The following is an 18,105-nucleotide window of genomic DNA, read 5'->3' on the forward strand; positions in this document are numbered from 1 at the left end:
CTTAGGATTGAGGTCATGTTACCTATGGTTATATTAGTAAAATGAAGTCTCTTTCATGAACGATATTATATAACAAGATGTTAACACTTCGTGGTCAGGTCTTATACAAACTCTTTATATAGGACGCCCCCGCTCGCATGTCCCCAACACGAATGATCAGGATTAGACCATCTGTGACAAGTCACAACACTTGTGACCATTCCACAAAGCGAGCCGCATCCATAACGTTACTAGGATAAGGTTTCCCTCCTATATCATATACTACAGACCATTTTGGTTATCACTCGAGGCATGATCCACTTGTATGTCACTAAATACATTCTTGAGTCACATACCGATAACCAGGGATTTATGTTTATTGGTTTATGGTAAAGCAAATAGAACAAGCAACTGAGAAAAATACAAGATACTGAAGTAAATATCATATATTATACAACACAAGCATTCGTACAACCTGTTTACAAACTACAGGACATGAGAATTTAGGGCATCAGCCCTAACACAAAGTTTGTTAATTATAGCTTCTGCTAGAAAGTGGTTTCTTCTTCAAATGGATGCCAAGAATGCTTTCTTCATTGGCACTCTATCAGAAGAAGTCCATATGACGCCACTTCCTAGTGTCTCTTCTCTATCGCGGAAGGTCTGTCTTCTTCGATGTGCTTTGTATGGGCTAAAACAAGCACCTCGTGTTTGGTTTGCGACTTTTATTGCTATTGTCACCCAACTTGGGTTTGTCTTCGTGTTCATGACTCTGCTCTCTTTACTCATAAGACTCCGCATGGCGTCGTTCTTCTGCTTTTGTTTGTGGATGATATGATTATTACTGGTGTTGACCCTCATACTATATCTGATCTACAACGTTATCTGGGAGAAAATTTTAAGATGAAATATTTGGGACCCCTCAACTATTTTCTTGGTCTTCAGGTCCTATCATATTCTGATGGGTATTACTTATCTTAAGCGAAATATGCGTCTGATCTTTTGGCACGTTCTGATATCACTAATGCTATCATTGCACCAACTCTGTTGAACTCTAATGTTTTCCTAACTTCTTTTGATGGTGTTCCTCTCGAGGACCCTACTCTGTATGGAAAACTTGTTGGTAGTCTCCTTTACTTAACCGTGATCCGTCCAGACATTGCCTATACAATCCATGTGGTCAATAAATTCATGTGTGCTCTTTGCACTATTCATTTCACTGTTGTTCTTCGTATTTTGTGGTATGTTAAGGGCACCCTAGGACATGGTCTTCAGTTCTCTTCTCGATCGTCATTGATTCTCCTTGGCTATACTGATGTTGACTAGGTTGGTAATCCTATTGATAAACGATCCACCATAGGTTACTATTTTTATCTGGGTGATTCTCTCATCTCCTGGTAGAGTAAGAAACAAATTGTTATTTCTCATTCCAAGAAACAAATTGTTGTTTCTCGTTCCAACACAGAGTCGAAATATCGGGCCCTTCCTAATGCCACTTTCAAAGTCTTATGGCTTCATTGGCTTCTGGTTGACATGGGGGCTCCCCAAGCCACTGCTACTATTCTTCATTATGACAATTGTAGTGCTATTCAGATTGCTTATATCTTCCATGAACGAACAAAGCACATTGAGGCTGACTGTCATCTTGTTCATCATCATCTTCAGAACTCCGCCCTACACCTTCAAGCCATCTCTAAGACCAAGCAACCGATTAACATCTTCACTAAAACACTCCCCACGTTTTGGTAAGTTATCTTGCAAACTCAAGTTGGTCTCCACTCTCCCATCTTAAGTTTGAGGGGGGGATGTAATATTTATGGGTCTGTTGTTGTAGGCTTGATTTTCTAGGTCGTTGAGGATTTCTTGTATCTACTTTTTGGTATTCCTCTGTATATAAATATCCTTGTATTTTACCTGTTATGTACACAAATAGAAATATAGAATACAATATTATTTCAACTGCACTTACTAGAAGTGTGTCTCGACTACGTTTTGAGTCTCAGAGGTTTTAAAGTTATTTCAAGTCTTTGGTTATTTCTATATCTAAGTCTTGTTACACCATCTGACTTTCGTTTGAGTTTGAATATTATAGATTGAATGTATTGTTCCTAGCAATTGTTAGTTTGCTAGTATATTCAGTTGTATATACACCATTTCCCAAACACATTAAACATTTATTGATAGTGTAAGTTTATTAGGCCAGTGGAATAAAAAAAAATATCCACTTTAATTAATTATTTAATCAAATAAAAAATATTACGAAGGACAAAGGTTGGAAAATTAATACAAACATGAAACGATTAAAACTAAAAGTACTATAACCTAAACCTAACAAAATAACAGTATATATTACAAAAGATGTGTGCAAAATATTATTAAAAAAAAAAAAAGGATAATATGACAAAACTTTCAACATTATTGAATACATCAACCAGATCAGTCATCTCTTAATTCAAAAATAAAACACAAATTAATTAATTAATTAATTAAGACACATAAATTTGCCCTTTTCTAATCCACTGTCCTAATCCTTCAAATTATAAGATTCCATTGAAAAGAAAATCAATATCTTCATTTGCAACTTGCTTCCCTAATTCAAGTGGGAACATGTATTTTTCTAATTTCAACAATGTACAAATTAGATTATAATAGAAATACTTATCCTTAATATTTATTTATATATATATATATAAGATAGTTAAGAATTTCTTAGAAAATTCGAGATGAAGCGAGCTTTGTCTTAGATTTTAATGTTAATTTTTTTTTCCCTATGTTATAATTGAGTTAATTATTTAAGTGTCTGGCACGAAAATTGTTGTGTTGGATTGATTATTAAAAGGAAAACAAGGACAAGATATTGGGTGAGATTGGTCTTTTTTCTAATATAAAGTTTTCATTCTCATGCATGACTTTGACAGTGACGGATGGAAAACAATAATATATTTATATATATTTTTCTATACTCTCTAATAAAATAAGTGACTTTTCTTTTTTAAATGTATTTTCGTTTTAAGTTTGCTTTAAAAATAATATGAATACTACTAATTTGTTCTATTTAAAAGAGTGATTAAGAGTAACATTTAGATCCGATGATATTAATATAAGTCAAAACTCGATCCATAATTTAGGAAGTGAAAACCAAATCTTCACTTGGTTTTTTCCTAATTTGGAGACTATCTCCTTAACTTTAGGTATTAAGAATTTATAGACTTAGAACTTTTTAGTAGTATCAATTAAATTCAAGGGAGAAATTAATTTTAGAAAAGATTATAATAAAGTTAAAATATCGTTTTGGTTGTCTTATTACGTTGGGATCTTCTATTTTAGTTTATGTACTTCAAATTCTAAATTTTTCGATTTTTTCTTTTTTTTTTTTTTTTTTTGTGAGAAGCAAAAACAATCGAGCAATTATAAAGATAACAAGTCAGTCCATTTGGTCATCGAATTTTTAGAACGCTAGATATGGGGAAACTAAATCCTATACCCTGCATCCCTATAAACAACTCAATTATTGATTTCATCGGAGTTAACACATCAGTCTCCCCGTTCAACAAATGCACTTGACTATTCGACTCCACCACCAAAGACATATCCACATATGATATGACAACCCATAAGCCACATATTATCACACCGACTTCAACAAACAACACATCAAAAGTTGCTTGCAATGCCCTCCCCAAACTACAATGAACGCACCCACATGGTTACTTTTCCATACTGTTACTTTATTGTTATCTTTTTTTCTAGAAAAACAATAATAATAATTTTTTTTTTTAAAAAAAAAAAAAAACTCTTTAGCCTTCTTCTTTATTAATTTTAGTAACATAATCACACATTGGGTGTCTTTTCTTGAATTAAAATTATCATTATTAAATAGATAAAAATTTACTTCAAACTAACAATAAGAAGAGTTATTTAAAAAATTAATTAAAATACAATGACCAAAGATAAATGAGATTCAAAGTAAGAATACACCTAAAATGATATTTTAACCAAATAATGGATAAGAATGTTATCCTAGCTAATGTTTCCATTTATCAAGTGATTTCTCTAATAATTGAATGGTTATAAAGTTTATGGTTTGTTTTAATTATGTTAAAGTACTTAAGAAAGAGATAAATAATGTATTGAGCTAGGCTGGAAGTAGTGTTGTTATATGCATGTGTATTGACAAGATATGGTTCAAAGATTTGAGCCAAAGCAAAGGAGTTTGTTCTTTGCATGTTTCATGGGATGTCCTGACTTCTAGTTCAAGCCTTGTGTGATCAACTTACCACCAAAAATACTTTGTTTTCATTCCCATCTTGCATGCCTTTCATATCCCTTCATCATACATTTTAGCCTATTTGGATGATTCTTTTAGATAATTTCAAAAAATATTTACAATATATTTTTTTAAGGTACAATTCTAGCCTATTTGGCTATTTCTTAAAATAAGTTTCAATATAACTTTTACGAGATTCATGTATACATGATATAACTTGTTGTAGAGTGCTTTTGTGTCACACTCGCAAATTTATTATTAGTTCTAAAATTGGTAATGTGAATCATCTTTTATCTATCAACTTCTAATTTTATCAAATTCATCCTTAAATTTGACATTGTAATTTTTAATTATTTTAAAATTTACTTAGTGATTAATATTTTTAAAATATAGGCTTTTAATCAACTTTAAAACATGCGTCTACTACAAAAGTGACAAAATGTCGAAGGAAAATAATACTAACAAAGCTTAGTTTCGATAGTTGATATTGTTTATTAATTGAACTCAATTTTGTGAATATAGTTTTTTTTATAAAATTGGTGAGTTTGGGAGATTTTGACTTTCTACGAGTCTAAATTATTTGATACATTATATCATATATATTAAGTTAACGGGTTGAAAGTGATTTTTTTCGTTATCAATGATCACATTAAAGGGTAAACTATTGTGATTAATTTTAAGCGAATTTTTAAAACAAATGTGAAAATCAATATTATAACACACACATATATAGCTTTATGTACTATTTGATAACAAAATCAATATATATTTCTAAAATTTAGGGGTAATTGCAAACATAGTAATCAGACTCACAACATTTGTAGATATAGCACAATACAAAAAAATTTGTAAATTTAACAAAATTTAGATCCAATTTTCATTGTCTATTAATGATAAACTATATTACTAAAAAAACTATCGATTGTAATTACGAAACTTTTTAGGAATGGTTGAACTAAAAGAGGGTGTTGGATTGAAAACATTAAAACTTCTAAAAAGCCCATTACAAAGTTAGGCCTTTGGGAATGTGCATTCAATCCGATGTATGCAGCTCAGAACCTGGGTTTGGACCCTAATGACTTATTAAGTTTAGGGTTAAAATTATTGTTTCCCAATATTCTTTTATTTAAATATATACATAATTTAAAAAGCATTCCAAACATCATGAAATTAAATGCTAAGAGGGAAGGGAAGGGATAAATAAAATGATGTGAAACATGAAAGATAAAGTTTTTTGAAAAAAAAAATCTTAAATTTAATATAAACTAAATTATTTATTTTGTTACTTTTATTTTTTACTTCAACAATTCATACAGATAAGAATTCATCAAGGTTGTAAACTTATAATCTCTTTAACATGAGTTGACAATTATTAAAAAAAATTACAATTTGGAAATTATCTTATATTCGTTTTAAAAAGGAAAAATATTATCTACTGATTTATTGCTATTCAATATTGGAAAATTGTATATAATTAGAAATAAAAGCATAGTAAACTTGAGAAAACAAAAAGGCAAGAGGAAAGTCAAAGAAAAGGGAAAAGAAAAAAAACACTGTAAACAAGAAATTATACATATTCTGTTAAGGAAAACTTCCTTATGTTAATTGTTGTGAATGGGTGAATCAATTATTTGTCTTTCTAGATCTGAAATTAATCATCTCAAACCTACTGATTAGGAATGTAACAAAAAATCGAAAAATCGAAAAATCAAACCAATTGAAATCGATGTAATGGTTTGATTTGATTTTTTAGTATAGAATTGGACTTCTTGATTTGTATTTGGAGAAAACAAAAAATATTGGTTTGAATCAGTTTTTTAATAAAAAAAACTAACCAAAACCGAACTGATGTAATGATATATATATATATACACATACATACTCTTAAAAACAAACTATCTTTTAGTATTTTAGTTATTATGGTGCATGTATATTTGTTGTTTAGAAAAAAAAAATCAATTACTATGGATCTGTTTTTAATTTAGAAAAGTGCTAAGAAAAAAAACTAAAATGTCAATTTTTTTTAAAAAAAGAAATAGACCCAATTTTAATTTTAAATTAGCAAAAAGAACTAATTAAAAAAATTGATAATAAAAATAAAATTTTGAAGAAAAAAAGAAAATGCAGAAAATGGAGAACCAAACCGATAATAAACCGATCTAAATAAAACCAATCCAAAGGTTTTGTATGGACATTTGTTTGGATCTTTTCTTTGTAAAACGGTTTGGTTCTTGGTTGGCCTCAAAACTGACAAAACCGAATCGTTTATCACCCCTATTACTAATTAATGTCTTTGGATGCATTTCTTCAATTAGGTTGTGGCTTGTACCTCTTTTTTAAGGAGATTCTTCAAGTCTTCTATTGTTTATATTTTCTTATAGGGAATATACATTTTTTATCCCTGAGTTTTGAAGAAGAGGTGCATTTGGTTTATAATGTCTCAAATTGATCATTTTAGACCCCGAGTATTCAAGAATAGGTTTAAAAGCTCCCTCCTACTAATAAAACTATTAAATTTAATCATAAAGTCGACTAAACGCTGATGTGGCAAGATGATTAGGAAAAAAGATGTTTTTAATTTTTTTTCTTTTTTCTTTTCTCCTCTCTCCCTCCTCCCATCTTCACCATCCCTCCTCCCTTTCTATCTTCTCTATTTCTTTTACATTTTTCTTTCAAACGCAACTCTTCCTCTACAGATACTAATAGGGGATAGAAAAAAATCATGCAAGGGAGAAATCACTACAAGAAATATGCTCTTTTATAGCTTTGATCTATAGCCTTTTTAAAAGTAAGTTATAAATTCAAGTAAAAAAAATGCTGAATAAAGAAAAGAAAAGAATTACTGACAGCGCCCAAAATTTTAGAACCCGTCGCGTGTCACCCAAAACAAATTTCGTTTCCCTTTCTTCTTGACATCCAAGTAGACGCAAAAAGCCCTAGACCAGTATCAATGGTCTCACGACCTCATCTTCAATGACGGCTTCAACCTTTCACTTCCATCCGCAATGCCTCTCGTCTTGTCACTGAAGGAATCCCCAATTCCCTTTCTTCCGATTGTACTTTCGTCATCAGTAACATCTCCAAAGAACTCTCATCCACCATTGTATTCTTCTTCGATGTCGCCACTGGGAATGCACGCCCTTTCGCCACCTCCTTGCAGTTCGACCATCTCAATTGCTCTGATACTCTCCACTCCTAACTTCATCTATTCAAGGTTATTCGACTTCTTGTTGCAATTTTTGAAGCTTTTTTCCCTTCTTTTTGCTCTGGTTGTGTGATTTGAAATTTTTGTTGGATCTAAATTTTTCTTCAGGCTGGACAAGGAGGTTAAGATCCGTGTGCGGGAGATATTGTAGCAAAGTACTTGAATCGACAGGATGTTAAAAAATCTCTCTATGTGAAGCTTGTATTTTCGACACGGAGAAATTGCAGGGTTAGGAAGTAATTTTGCTATTAACATTTTGGTTTTGAAAATTTGTTTATGAGATAAGTTTGATTCTTACTATTGAGTTTTGTTTGGTTAGAGAAAGAAAATATGATTTGTGGAAGAGAATGAAGCCGGCGATTAATGTTGTCTTCTATGTTTTTAATTCCTCCTTCCAAACAATGCCCTCTTATTTTTTGAGTTAGTGATTAATCTTCAATTCTTGTTTTTGTTCTACATTGTTGCAGGTAAACTATTCGAGGGAACTAGGAAATTCCACCGAATTATGTTTATTATTTTTTCTCTACACTTTCTCTTATGGATCTTGTTTGATTTTAAGATGACTATTAGAGCAGGGAAGGACACTCAACTTTCTTCCCCAACTTTTGACACTCAACTTTCTAGAATAACAAAATGTTCTTTTTGTCAATGGTATATTGATGCCCTAGTTTATTGTATTTTCTCTCTATTTTTCTCAACATTGTAAAACATTATATTTGTATGTTTGTATCATTAGTCCAAGTGGAAGATTGTTAGGAATGTCCTAAACTCAGCAGTTCGTAAATATGGTTAACATATTTTATTCAATAAATTGTTGTTGATATTGCATTCTGTTATAAAATCCAATAAATGAATCTATGGCGATAATATGAATACTTTAACTTCATATGGCGACATAAAAGAGGATCAAGTTTTAGTATATAGCTAAAATAGTCTATAAGTATATGGATGAGATTGGGTATCTCATCCGGGTGACACTATTGGATGCGGCTCATTTTGTATACTGGTGCAAATGATGTGATCCCAAAATCATTCATGTGGAGAATGTGAGTGGATGCATCCTATGCAATGAGTTTGCATAAAATCGGACCTCGAAATAGTCATTTTTTCTTCGAGACATGATTCACACAGCGGTAAAGAATATCTTCTAACTAATTTAGATAATTGTTTTTTACCAATCCCTCAATTCTATTGAGATTTATGTAACCAAGTCTAAGGTGCCAAAGATAGGCGTTAAGGAGAAATTTTCGTCTTTTATTTTGAGTTTCTCCGTATTAAGTATCTCTATATTTAAAATGGCTTTTGCTTCAGTTGGTTTTAATACATACAAGTTATTTTCAAGTCTAGTAGAACAAATATGAACACCTTTTGAAAAAATGAACACTTCATTGATTTCAAAAGATACTTTATACATATTTTCTAATAGACAAGATTGGAAATCAAGTTTCTTTTCATTTTGGGTACATAATATATATTCTTTAACAAAATGAAAGATTTTCTAAAATATAACTTGATGTCTCCCACTGCTTCAGCTGAAATGATTTCCCCTATTCCCACTTTGAAAGGCATTTCATTTTCTGAGAGTTGAGTCCAAGAACTAGTTTCCTAAGAATTTTCCACTAAGCATGTTTCAATTACAAATAAATATGATTTACTTTGATTTGCCTTTTCTGCTCTCTTTTCAGCCAGATATTTCGGGCAGTTGCATTTTCAATGTTCGTCTTCTCCACAATGAAAACATTTTCCTTTAGAAGCCTTGATTTTCTTATGAGTAGGTTTCTTCTTCTTTTTTTCCTTTTTCTTCATTTGGATACTTTTATCTTTAGAAGAGGAAGGGGGAGACTTCTTTTCTACTGAAGGCTTCGTTCCCCAAGATGATCACATCATAAATTTTTTCTGTGCAACAACATTTGCTTCATTTTCTTTTAATTTCACCATCGTTTGGTAAGTCTCGAGTTTATTCAGTAAGTTACATTGTAATTAATCTTATTCATTACAACATTAGTTTGCAAGGTCAAGAAGCTCTTCGGAAGAGACTCCAAGATCATGCTAACTTGATTGGTCTCATCTATGATATCGTCATGAGCTTCTACAATGTTAAAGTGGACCAATCTGTCCAGGACATGCTCCCTAACATTGGTCCCGTCTTTCATGCGTGAGTTATAAACATATTTTATAGCCTTATATCGTACTGAAGATGACGGTTGCCCGAACATCTCTTGTAATGACTCCATGATTTCACGGGCAGTAGGCATGAGTTCATGTTTCTTGTTGAGCACATCAGATATTAGCCCGTACCTATCTATCATAAACTTTGTGAATATTTTGGTTAGCATTTGAACTGGGAAGAGGGGGACATTCCTCCGTTAAAACAAACCTCAAATCGTCAACCACTAATATTGTGTTTATGTTCGATTTTCAGTTAGAGTAACCCTTTCTATTAAATTTATCAGAAGCAAGAAGTTGTATAATCGAATTCGACATTGCTAAAAAATAAAAATAAAAATTCTATCAAACTTATGCATTTAAATCTAATTTTAGCAAAAGTAATAAAGTACTCATATTTCTTTATTTATTTGCAACGATACTTTAATGAGTTAGAATAGATGCTATCGAGGGACAGTCAAATACTCCTTCACTGAAGTAAGAAAATCTTGACTAAATACTATATCCAGAATAACTCTCATTCCTATAGTTTTTTTTGTTACCGTTTTAAGTCAAGAATTTTACAAATATTTAGTAATTCTTGTAAGTGTGACCTGCCATTTTTAGATCTTATAGAACGGTATGAACATACCCCCAAATTAGAAGACAATGTTCAAGATGGGACTATAAACCCTATTCATTTCTGAAGCTTGGGTTGTTCCGAATCCTATATTACAACCCTCCGAAGGGATCACTGTGGTTAACAACTAGCTAGTGTCGCCTAAAAACGATAGCAGACGCAACATAAAAGTCTCATGGTGCAAACTAATGGAGGAGAACGTAGGAAATGTTGACATTTCCTTCACCCACTTACTATGAACTACTTCCCCCATTCACCTTGTTATTGATCCATGCAAACACTTTTCAAATGGAATAGTCGCAGTAAAAGCGACACGAAGCCAAGCATGGATCTCACGATGTGAACTCTTGGGAACGTGAGAGCTAAAAATGGTATATCATATATATTGTTAATCTCCTACTGAAGTGTTCTAAATATCTGGGTATTATTTTACTTAGGTATATTCCAGCTAAATTAGACAACCTAAGTCCATGTGATAAATCTAAGTATAACGATTATATTTGGATTTTAACCAACGATGTCTAGGTGTTAAACCAATTTCAAACCTCACACCGCTCATACAAGCTCATAAAACCGGTTAACAATGCTCAACATTTTGGTCATAATCCCCAGGTAGCAGGTGTTACATAAACCGTCAACTTAAATACCTCCAGCCTTAGATAGGATTATGAACCGATTGAGTTTATAACCGAATTTTATAAGATAACGACATATTTTAACTATTAAAACAAGTTTTTAACCTAAGTGAGCATACTGTTTATCTTTGTTATGGATTTTAAAGTCTAATCCAATTTTATAACAACTTATAAAACAATAGACATGCTTTCAAACCATAACATACATCAAGATATTCAAAATTAACATAACACTTATATTAAATCTAAGAGACCCTAATCATGCATACTGTATATCAGAACTAACTTATTGTTGAAATATAAAGAACACATGCCCAGTGGAAGCAAGGATCAATAACGTTCTAATTACATAAAAACAAGAATAAGCATGCATAAGGGTTAGAAATTACAACCTTTGTAGAATCCACCGCAATCTTCTTCTACCGAGCTCGATTGACACCACCAGCGGAAAATCCTTACTATTTTCTGGTTGAAGAACACGATTGTGAGATCGTTTTGTTAGTGAAGACAAGGAAAAATCACTTTAGTAAAAAGAGAGTAAAGAGATTTTGGTGGAAGAGTTTAGGTCAAAGGTCAAAGAAGCATTAGATTTTACAATATTAACAAACCAAACTATTTATAGAAAAAATACATGCAAAATCCTATTTTGCATGTCTTTCACCTAAAACTCCACTAGCATGTAAACTTTAAGTGTCAATCGGTTCAAAGTCCACTTAGTTAGTGGGAAAATCCAACAATTGAATTTTTTCACTAACTAATTTTTTATTAAAAAATGAAATACAATTTTCAAATTTTAGAAATTATTTAATTAAAACAATTTAAATAAAATAAAATAAATAAATTTAATATCACATATAAAATTTTAGGACATAAAAACCAATAAACAGCCACTTGGACTAAAACTCCAGTGGTAACATACATATGAATACATAATGTTGAGTTTTTGAGTTTTACAGAGAAATACAATAAACTAGGGCATCACATACCCATAGTTTACCTTTAGGTATCACATACCCATCTTTAGGTATCACATACACATGGGTCTTTTTAGATTAAGGTTAAGTTACCAAAGTCATCGTTTTGAAATAGCTAGTCAGTCTTAAACAATAAACAACGTTATAAAGTAAGAGTAACTTATTTTTTCGTTCGATCTTGTGCAAACTCATTGCACAGGACGCCCCTACTTCTCATGTCACCACATGAACGAATCAGGATCACTTCATTCGTAGCACTTTAATACTCCTTGTAACAAATATAAAGTGGGCCACATTTGATAGTATTACCAGAATAAGACACCCAATCTTATTTGTATACTATAGATCATTTTGACTATTTACTCAAACCTAATCTACTTTTATGTCTCCAAACAAAGTTCAAGTACTTATTTAATAGTCATGGATCTTTCAGTTTATTGAATTTATTTCAAAAACGAAATGAGTAATTCATATATTCAATAACAACTTTATTGAATCAAACTTTAATAACAACTTTATTGAATTTCAGAATAAGTTTATTGTTTTACAAACCACGAGTTTTAGGACATAAAACCCAAAAAACTCCCACTTGAACTAAAACTCCAGTGGTAACATATATATGAATACAAAATGTTGAGTTTTTTAGTTTTACAGAGAAATAGAATAAACTAAGGCATCACATACCCACGGTTTGCCTTTAGGCATCACATACCCATGGTTTACCTTTAGGTATCACATACACATGGGTCATTTTAGATTAAAGTTAAGTTACCTAGGTCATCGTTTTGAAATAGTCAGCCTTAAACAATAAACAATGTTATAAAGTAACAGTGACTTGTTTCTTCGTCCGATCTTGTGCAAACTCATTGCACAGGACGCCCCCACTCCTGATGTTGCCACTGAACGAATAAAGATCACTTCATTTGTAGCACTTTAATACTCCTTGTAACAAATACAAAGTGGGCCGCATCTGATAGTGTTACCAGAGTAAGGCACCCAACCTTATTTTTATGTTATAGATCATTTTAACTACTTACTCGAATCTGATTCACTCTTATGTCTCCACATAAAGTTCAAGTACTCATTTAATAGTCATGGATCTTTTAGTTTATTGGATTTATTTAAAAAAAAAAGAGTAATTCATATATTCAATAACAACTTTATTGAATCAAACTTTAATAACAACTTTATTGAATTTCAGAATAAGTTTATTGTTTTACAAACCACGAGTTTTAGGATATAAAACCCAACAAACTCCCACTTAAACTAAAACTCCAGTGGTAACATACATATGAATACATAATGTTGAGTTTTTTAGTTTTACAAAGAAATACAATAAACTAAGGCATCACATACCCATGGTTTGCCTTTAGGCATTACATACCCATGGTTTTCCTTTAGGTATCACATACCCATGGGTCTTTTTAGATTAAAGTTAAGTTACCTAGGTCATCGTTTTGAAATAGTCAGCCTTAACAATAAACAGCATTATAAAGTAACAGTAACTTGTTTCTTTGTCCGATCTTGTGCAAACTCATTGCACAAGACGCCTCCACTCCTTATGTTGCCACATGAACAAATCAAGATCACTTCGATTGTAGCACTTTCAAGTACTTGTAACAAATACAGAGTGGGTCGCATCCGATAGTGTTACCAGAATAAGGCACCAAACGTCATTCATATACTATAGATCATTTTGACTATTTACTCGAACCTGATCAACTCTTATGTCTCCACATAAAGTTCAAGTACTCATTTAATAGTCATGGATCTTTTAGTTTATTGGATTTATTTCAAAAACAAAATAAGTAATTCATATATTTAATAACAACTTTATTGAATCAAACTTTAATAACAACTTTATTGAATTTCAGAATAAGTTTATTGTTTTACAAACCACGAGTTTTAGGACAGAAAACCCAACAAACTCCCACTTGGACTAAAACTTCAGTGGTAACATACATATGAATACATAATGTTGAGTTTTTGAATAAAGGGAACTTAGAGAATAACTCACTAGAACAACCCACTTGAAAAATAACTTCTTCAACTCGATTTTTTCAGCAAAAACTCAATTGATGCATGCCTCAATTCTACTCCAATCTTCTCTATTTATTGTAGGACTCTCATGCAAAGAAGATGGCTGCATGAGATGCAGCTCATGCTTGGAGATTTGAAGCTTGAAAGTAGTGGATGTTGAGAGAGCTACTTCATGATAGTGGAGAAATCCCATTTCTCAAATTTGTGTGTTTTCCAAATTTTCCAATATCAAAATTATTTCAAAAATCAATTTGATTTCAAAATTGAAAATATTATTAATTTTACAAAGTTAATTTCACAAATTAATTTTCTAAAATTAATAAATAATTAATTAAACAATTTAATTAATTCTAATTAATTTAATATCAAATATTAAATTAATTTTACACAAATTCCACCTTCATGAATTTAATATTTAAACCATATTTAAATATTGATTAATTCTTCAATTCTGTTTAATTCTAAAATTAAACGCGTAACTAATTCCCTTTATTCTAATTTGAACGTTTCAAATTAACTTATCACGCTACTCTAAAGCTATTCCATTTACGAGCTAGTAGGGGGACCTCGCGGACCTACAGATCATAGGCTCCAACGATCCGAGATTAATTAGTTAAACTCATTACACCAAGTTAACTAGTATTCGTTAACTAATAGGTCAGTCCATTAAAGCCTATAGTTGTACTCCCCTCACTGTAGATATATTATGTCCATTCAATATAACCATCATTAGTAAGTTAACCCTTCACAGGTTATTCGTAATAATGGCTAGGTCAAAAGTCTGTTTTACCCCCGAGATTACGTTCCTTAAGTCTCACTGATCCTCTAATGAACAATTGATTTGTGATCCTATCAACAAACCGAATCCCTCTCGGGCTAATGAGAGGGTAGGGCCTCTTGTTCAAGACTCGGAGTCAGTACTTAAGGGAACAACCTCTCTACTATTCCTGAAAGCGGGTAGGAGTGAATTCCATCTTGCACCCTATGTCCCCAGCTATCTACCTGATCTTACCCCATAAACGGAGGTTTATAGAGTCGGCGCTGAGCCAACCCTCACCTATGCAAATCTAAGGATAATCCTGAATAAACAGGAGTTCATAGTTTAGCTTAGGGTTAAGGTCAAGTTACCTAGGTTATTGCTTTGAAATAGTCAGTCTTAAACAGTAAACAACGTTATAAAGTAAGAGTGACTGATTTCGTGTTTCGATCTTGTACAAACCCATTGCCCAGGACGCTCACACTCCGCATGTCATAACATGTATGAATTAGAATCACATCGTTTATAGCACTTTACAACTCTTTGTAACAACTACAAAGTGGGCTACATCCAATAGTGTTACCAAAATAAGGCACCCAACCTCATTCATATACTATAGATCATTTTGACTTATTACTTGAACCTGATCCACTTTTATCTCTTCACATAAAGTTCAAGTACTCATGTAATAGTCATGGGTCTTTTAATTTATTGGATTTCTAAGATGAAATAAACAGTACATGTTTTCAATAATAACTTATTGTTTTCAAAATAAGTTTTATTGTTTACAAACCACGAGTTTTTAGAACATAAAACCCAATAAAATCCCACTTAGGCTAGAACTCCAGTGGTAACTTATATATCAAAATATATAAAACTGAGTTTCTGAGTTTTACAGAGAAATTCAATAAACTAGGGCATCCCATACCCATGGTTTACCATTCGGTATCCTTTACCTATTATTTTTCCCACTTGCCCTACGTTATTAACCTGGTATTCCTAGTCTTACTTAGGAAATTCTCAAACACTTTAACCGAGAGGATATTTGTAAACATATTAGTGTACAATAGACTTCTTATTAAACTATATGAGGAATGCATCTTATTCTTAATAATGATCAAGAAGTCATACTTTCCTCCCACTACATCGAGGTACTTTCAACTCTTTGAGTAAGATGCATCTGACCTGTTTAAACAACTTTTGTTTACAGTGTTAATTCAATAATACTTTTATTGATTTATGTAAGTTTTATGGAAACAAATAATACAAGGTGATTTGGAACAATATTTTAACGATGTTGAGAAACCAATTTAAGGTAATTAGAAAGTTTTTCACTGGATTTCATGTTCTATCAAATAGATCTAGAAATCTTTACCTTTCTATACTTTGATCCAATCAAAGTATTTTGGCTTTATTTTGTCTAAAAATTTTTGTACACACTGAACGTTTCAAGTATTCTAAACTTATCATTTAGGTTAAATAACTATTTGCCTTAATCGATCTCTAGCCGGTTTAAATATTTGAATATTTGCAAATGGCTTTTAACTAGGATTGGTTCTTTAACAGAATTTGCTATGAGATAGAACAAACATAATTTTTGAAAATGAACATTTCATTTATAAAAAAAATATATACATTTTGTTCTTTACAAGATAATAAAAGCAGGTAAGAATATCATCAAACAACAACATCTCCCACTGGTTAAGTTGAGCAAGCGGTCTTCAGGAACTAGTTTTCCTGTTTTCTTTCTCTGCTCTCTTTTTAGAAAGGTACTGATGGCAGTGTCACTTCCAGTGCCCTTTCTCGTTGCAGTGGAAATACTTTCCTTTGTCTGCAGCATTGTTCTTGCCTTTCTTTCCAGCGGGTTTCTTCTTCCCTCTCCCTTTGCTCTTCTTAGCAGGAATACTCTCACTCTGTGAAGAGGAAGCAACATCAGGCTTTTTGAAGGATGTTATTCTCTTTTCAGCAGTAGTAACGTTTACTTCTGATTCGGACCTTTAGTTCTCAACATATTCTGGTAAGCATGTAGCTCATTCAGTAGAGTAGTCAAATTGTATTCAATTTTATTCATGAGTGCATTCGTGCAAAACTACAGAAAACTCTTCGAAAGAGATTCTAGAATAAAATCGACTTGACTTCTCTCATCAATGACAGTGTCAATTACTTCCACCACATTGAAGTGGACCGTCATGTCCAGGACAAGTTTACGAACAGAGGCCCCCTCTTTTATGCGGCGGTTGTAAACGTACTTAATAGCATCATGTCTTAGGGAGAACGACAGTTTCCCAAACATCCCTCTTAGAGATTCTATAATCTCTTTGGCAGTATCTATATCCTCATGTTTTTTCAACAAAACATCAGATATTCTGGCGAGGATATAAGCATGGGCTTTATCTTTTGCCCTGATCCATCTATCGTACATATCCCGAACAGCCCGGTTTGCGTTAGAGCTTGGAACGGGAGGACAATCCTTTGTTAAGACGAACCGTAAATCGTCTATCACCAGTATAGTATTCAAATTTGATTTCCAGGTTGCATAATTATCCCCTATCAGTTTATCAGACGCCAACAATTGTATTAGTACACTTGTCATTCTGAAAAATATAAAAAAAGTTTAAGTGAATTGCTGTTAAACCAAATCAAGTTTTAGCAAAGTAATAATATATCCAAGATTATTTTTGTAACGATACTACAGCAAGACATTCCTGACTAAACATTATCTCCAGAATAACTCATATTCTGATAGTCATTTAGCTACCGTTTTTTGTCAGAAATTATTAACTCTTTAGTAATTTTGTAAGTGTAACCCTCCGTTTTCAGATCTCAGAAGTCCGATCCCAACGATGCTCCCAAAGTTGGAAAATCAAAGTTGAAACTGACTTTTAGAAATCCTATCCATTTCTGGAGTTTGAGTTGTTCCAAATCCTATGTTAAAACCCTCAAAGGGGATAGCCATCGTTAAACGACTAGCGAGGTTGACTTAAAGACGATAAACAGGCGCAACATAGGAATCTCACGGTTCAAACTAATAGAAGAGACCGTAGGATATGTTGACACATATCCTTTACCCACTTACAATAAACTACTTCCCCCATTCGCTTTGGTCTTGATCTATAACGAACACTTTCCGAATGGAGGTCACTTCTAGGGCGACATGAAGTGCTGCATGGATCTCACAGTGGGAATTATGTAGGGACGTGAGAATTGAAATCAATATATCATATATTTGATTTTCCAGTGAACAACTTCCCCTCATTCACCATGATCAATTCACACAAACACTTTCCGAATAGAGGTCACTTTTAGGGTGACACGAAGTGCCGCATGAACCTTTCAGTGTAAATATCTTGAGAACGTGAAAATTTTAAAATCAAAACATTACATTTGATTTTAAAGTGAACAACTACCCCCATTCACCAAAATCTCAATTCATGTAAACACTTTCCGAATGGAGGTCACTTCC

At 32.2% G+C, this 18,105-nt stretch overlaps 1 protein-coding gene across 1 annotated transcript; it reads right to left on the minus strand.

Annotated features, from left to right (window-relative positions):
* Positions 1 to 16,426: 16,426 nt before the first annotated feature.
* On the minus strand, positions 16,427 to 17,235 carry LOC150037319 (uncharacterized). Its single transcript, XM_090311962.1, has 2 exons — positions 16,774 to 17,235; positions 16,427 to 16,555 (listed from the first exon to the last, which is right to left on the minus strand). The coding sequence occupies exons 1-2, from the start codon at positions 17,233 to 17,235 to the stop codon at positions 16,427 to 16,429; spliced, it is 591 nt and encodes a 196-aa protein (XP_090168088.1).
* Between the last annotated feature and the right edge of the window lie 870 nt (positions 17,236 to 18,105).

Source organism: Benincasa hispida, chromosome 3 (genome assembly GCF_027475165.1).
Source record: "Benincasa hispida cultivar pf3 chromosome 3, pf3_genome.v1.1, whole genome shotgun sequence".
Taxonomy (NCBI): domain Eukaryota; kingdom Viridiplantae; phylum Streptophyta; class Magnoliopsida; order Cucurbitales; family Cucurbitaceae; genus Benincasa; species Benincasa hispida.

Coding starts and splice junctions, on each gene's coding strand:
- LOC150037319 (XM_090311962.1), bottom strand. CDS start 17,235: ATGACAAGTGTACTAATACAATTGTTGGCGTCTGATAAACTGATAGGG. Junction 16,556..16,773: donor TCATTGATGAGAGAAGTCAA/GTCGATTTTATT, acceptor TCCTCTTCACAG/AGTGAGAGTATTCCTGCTAA.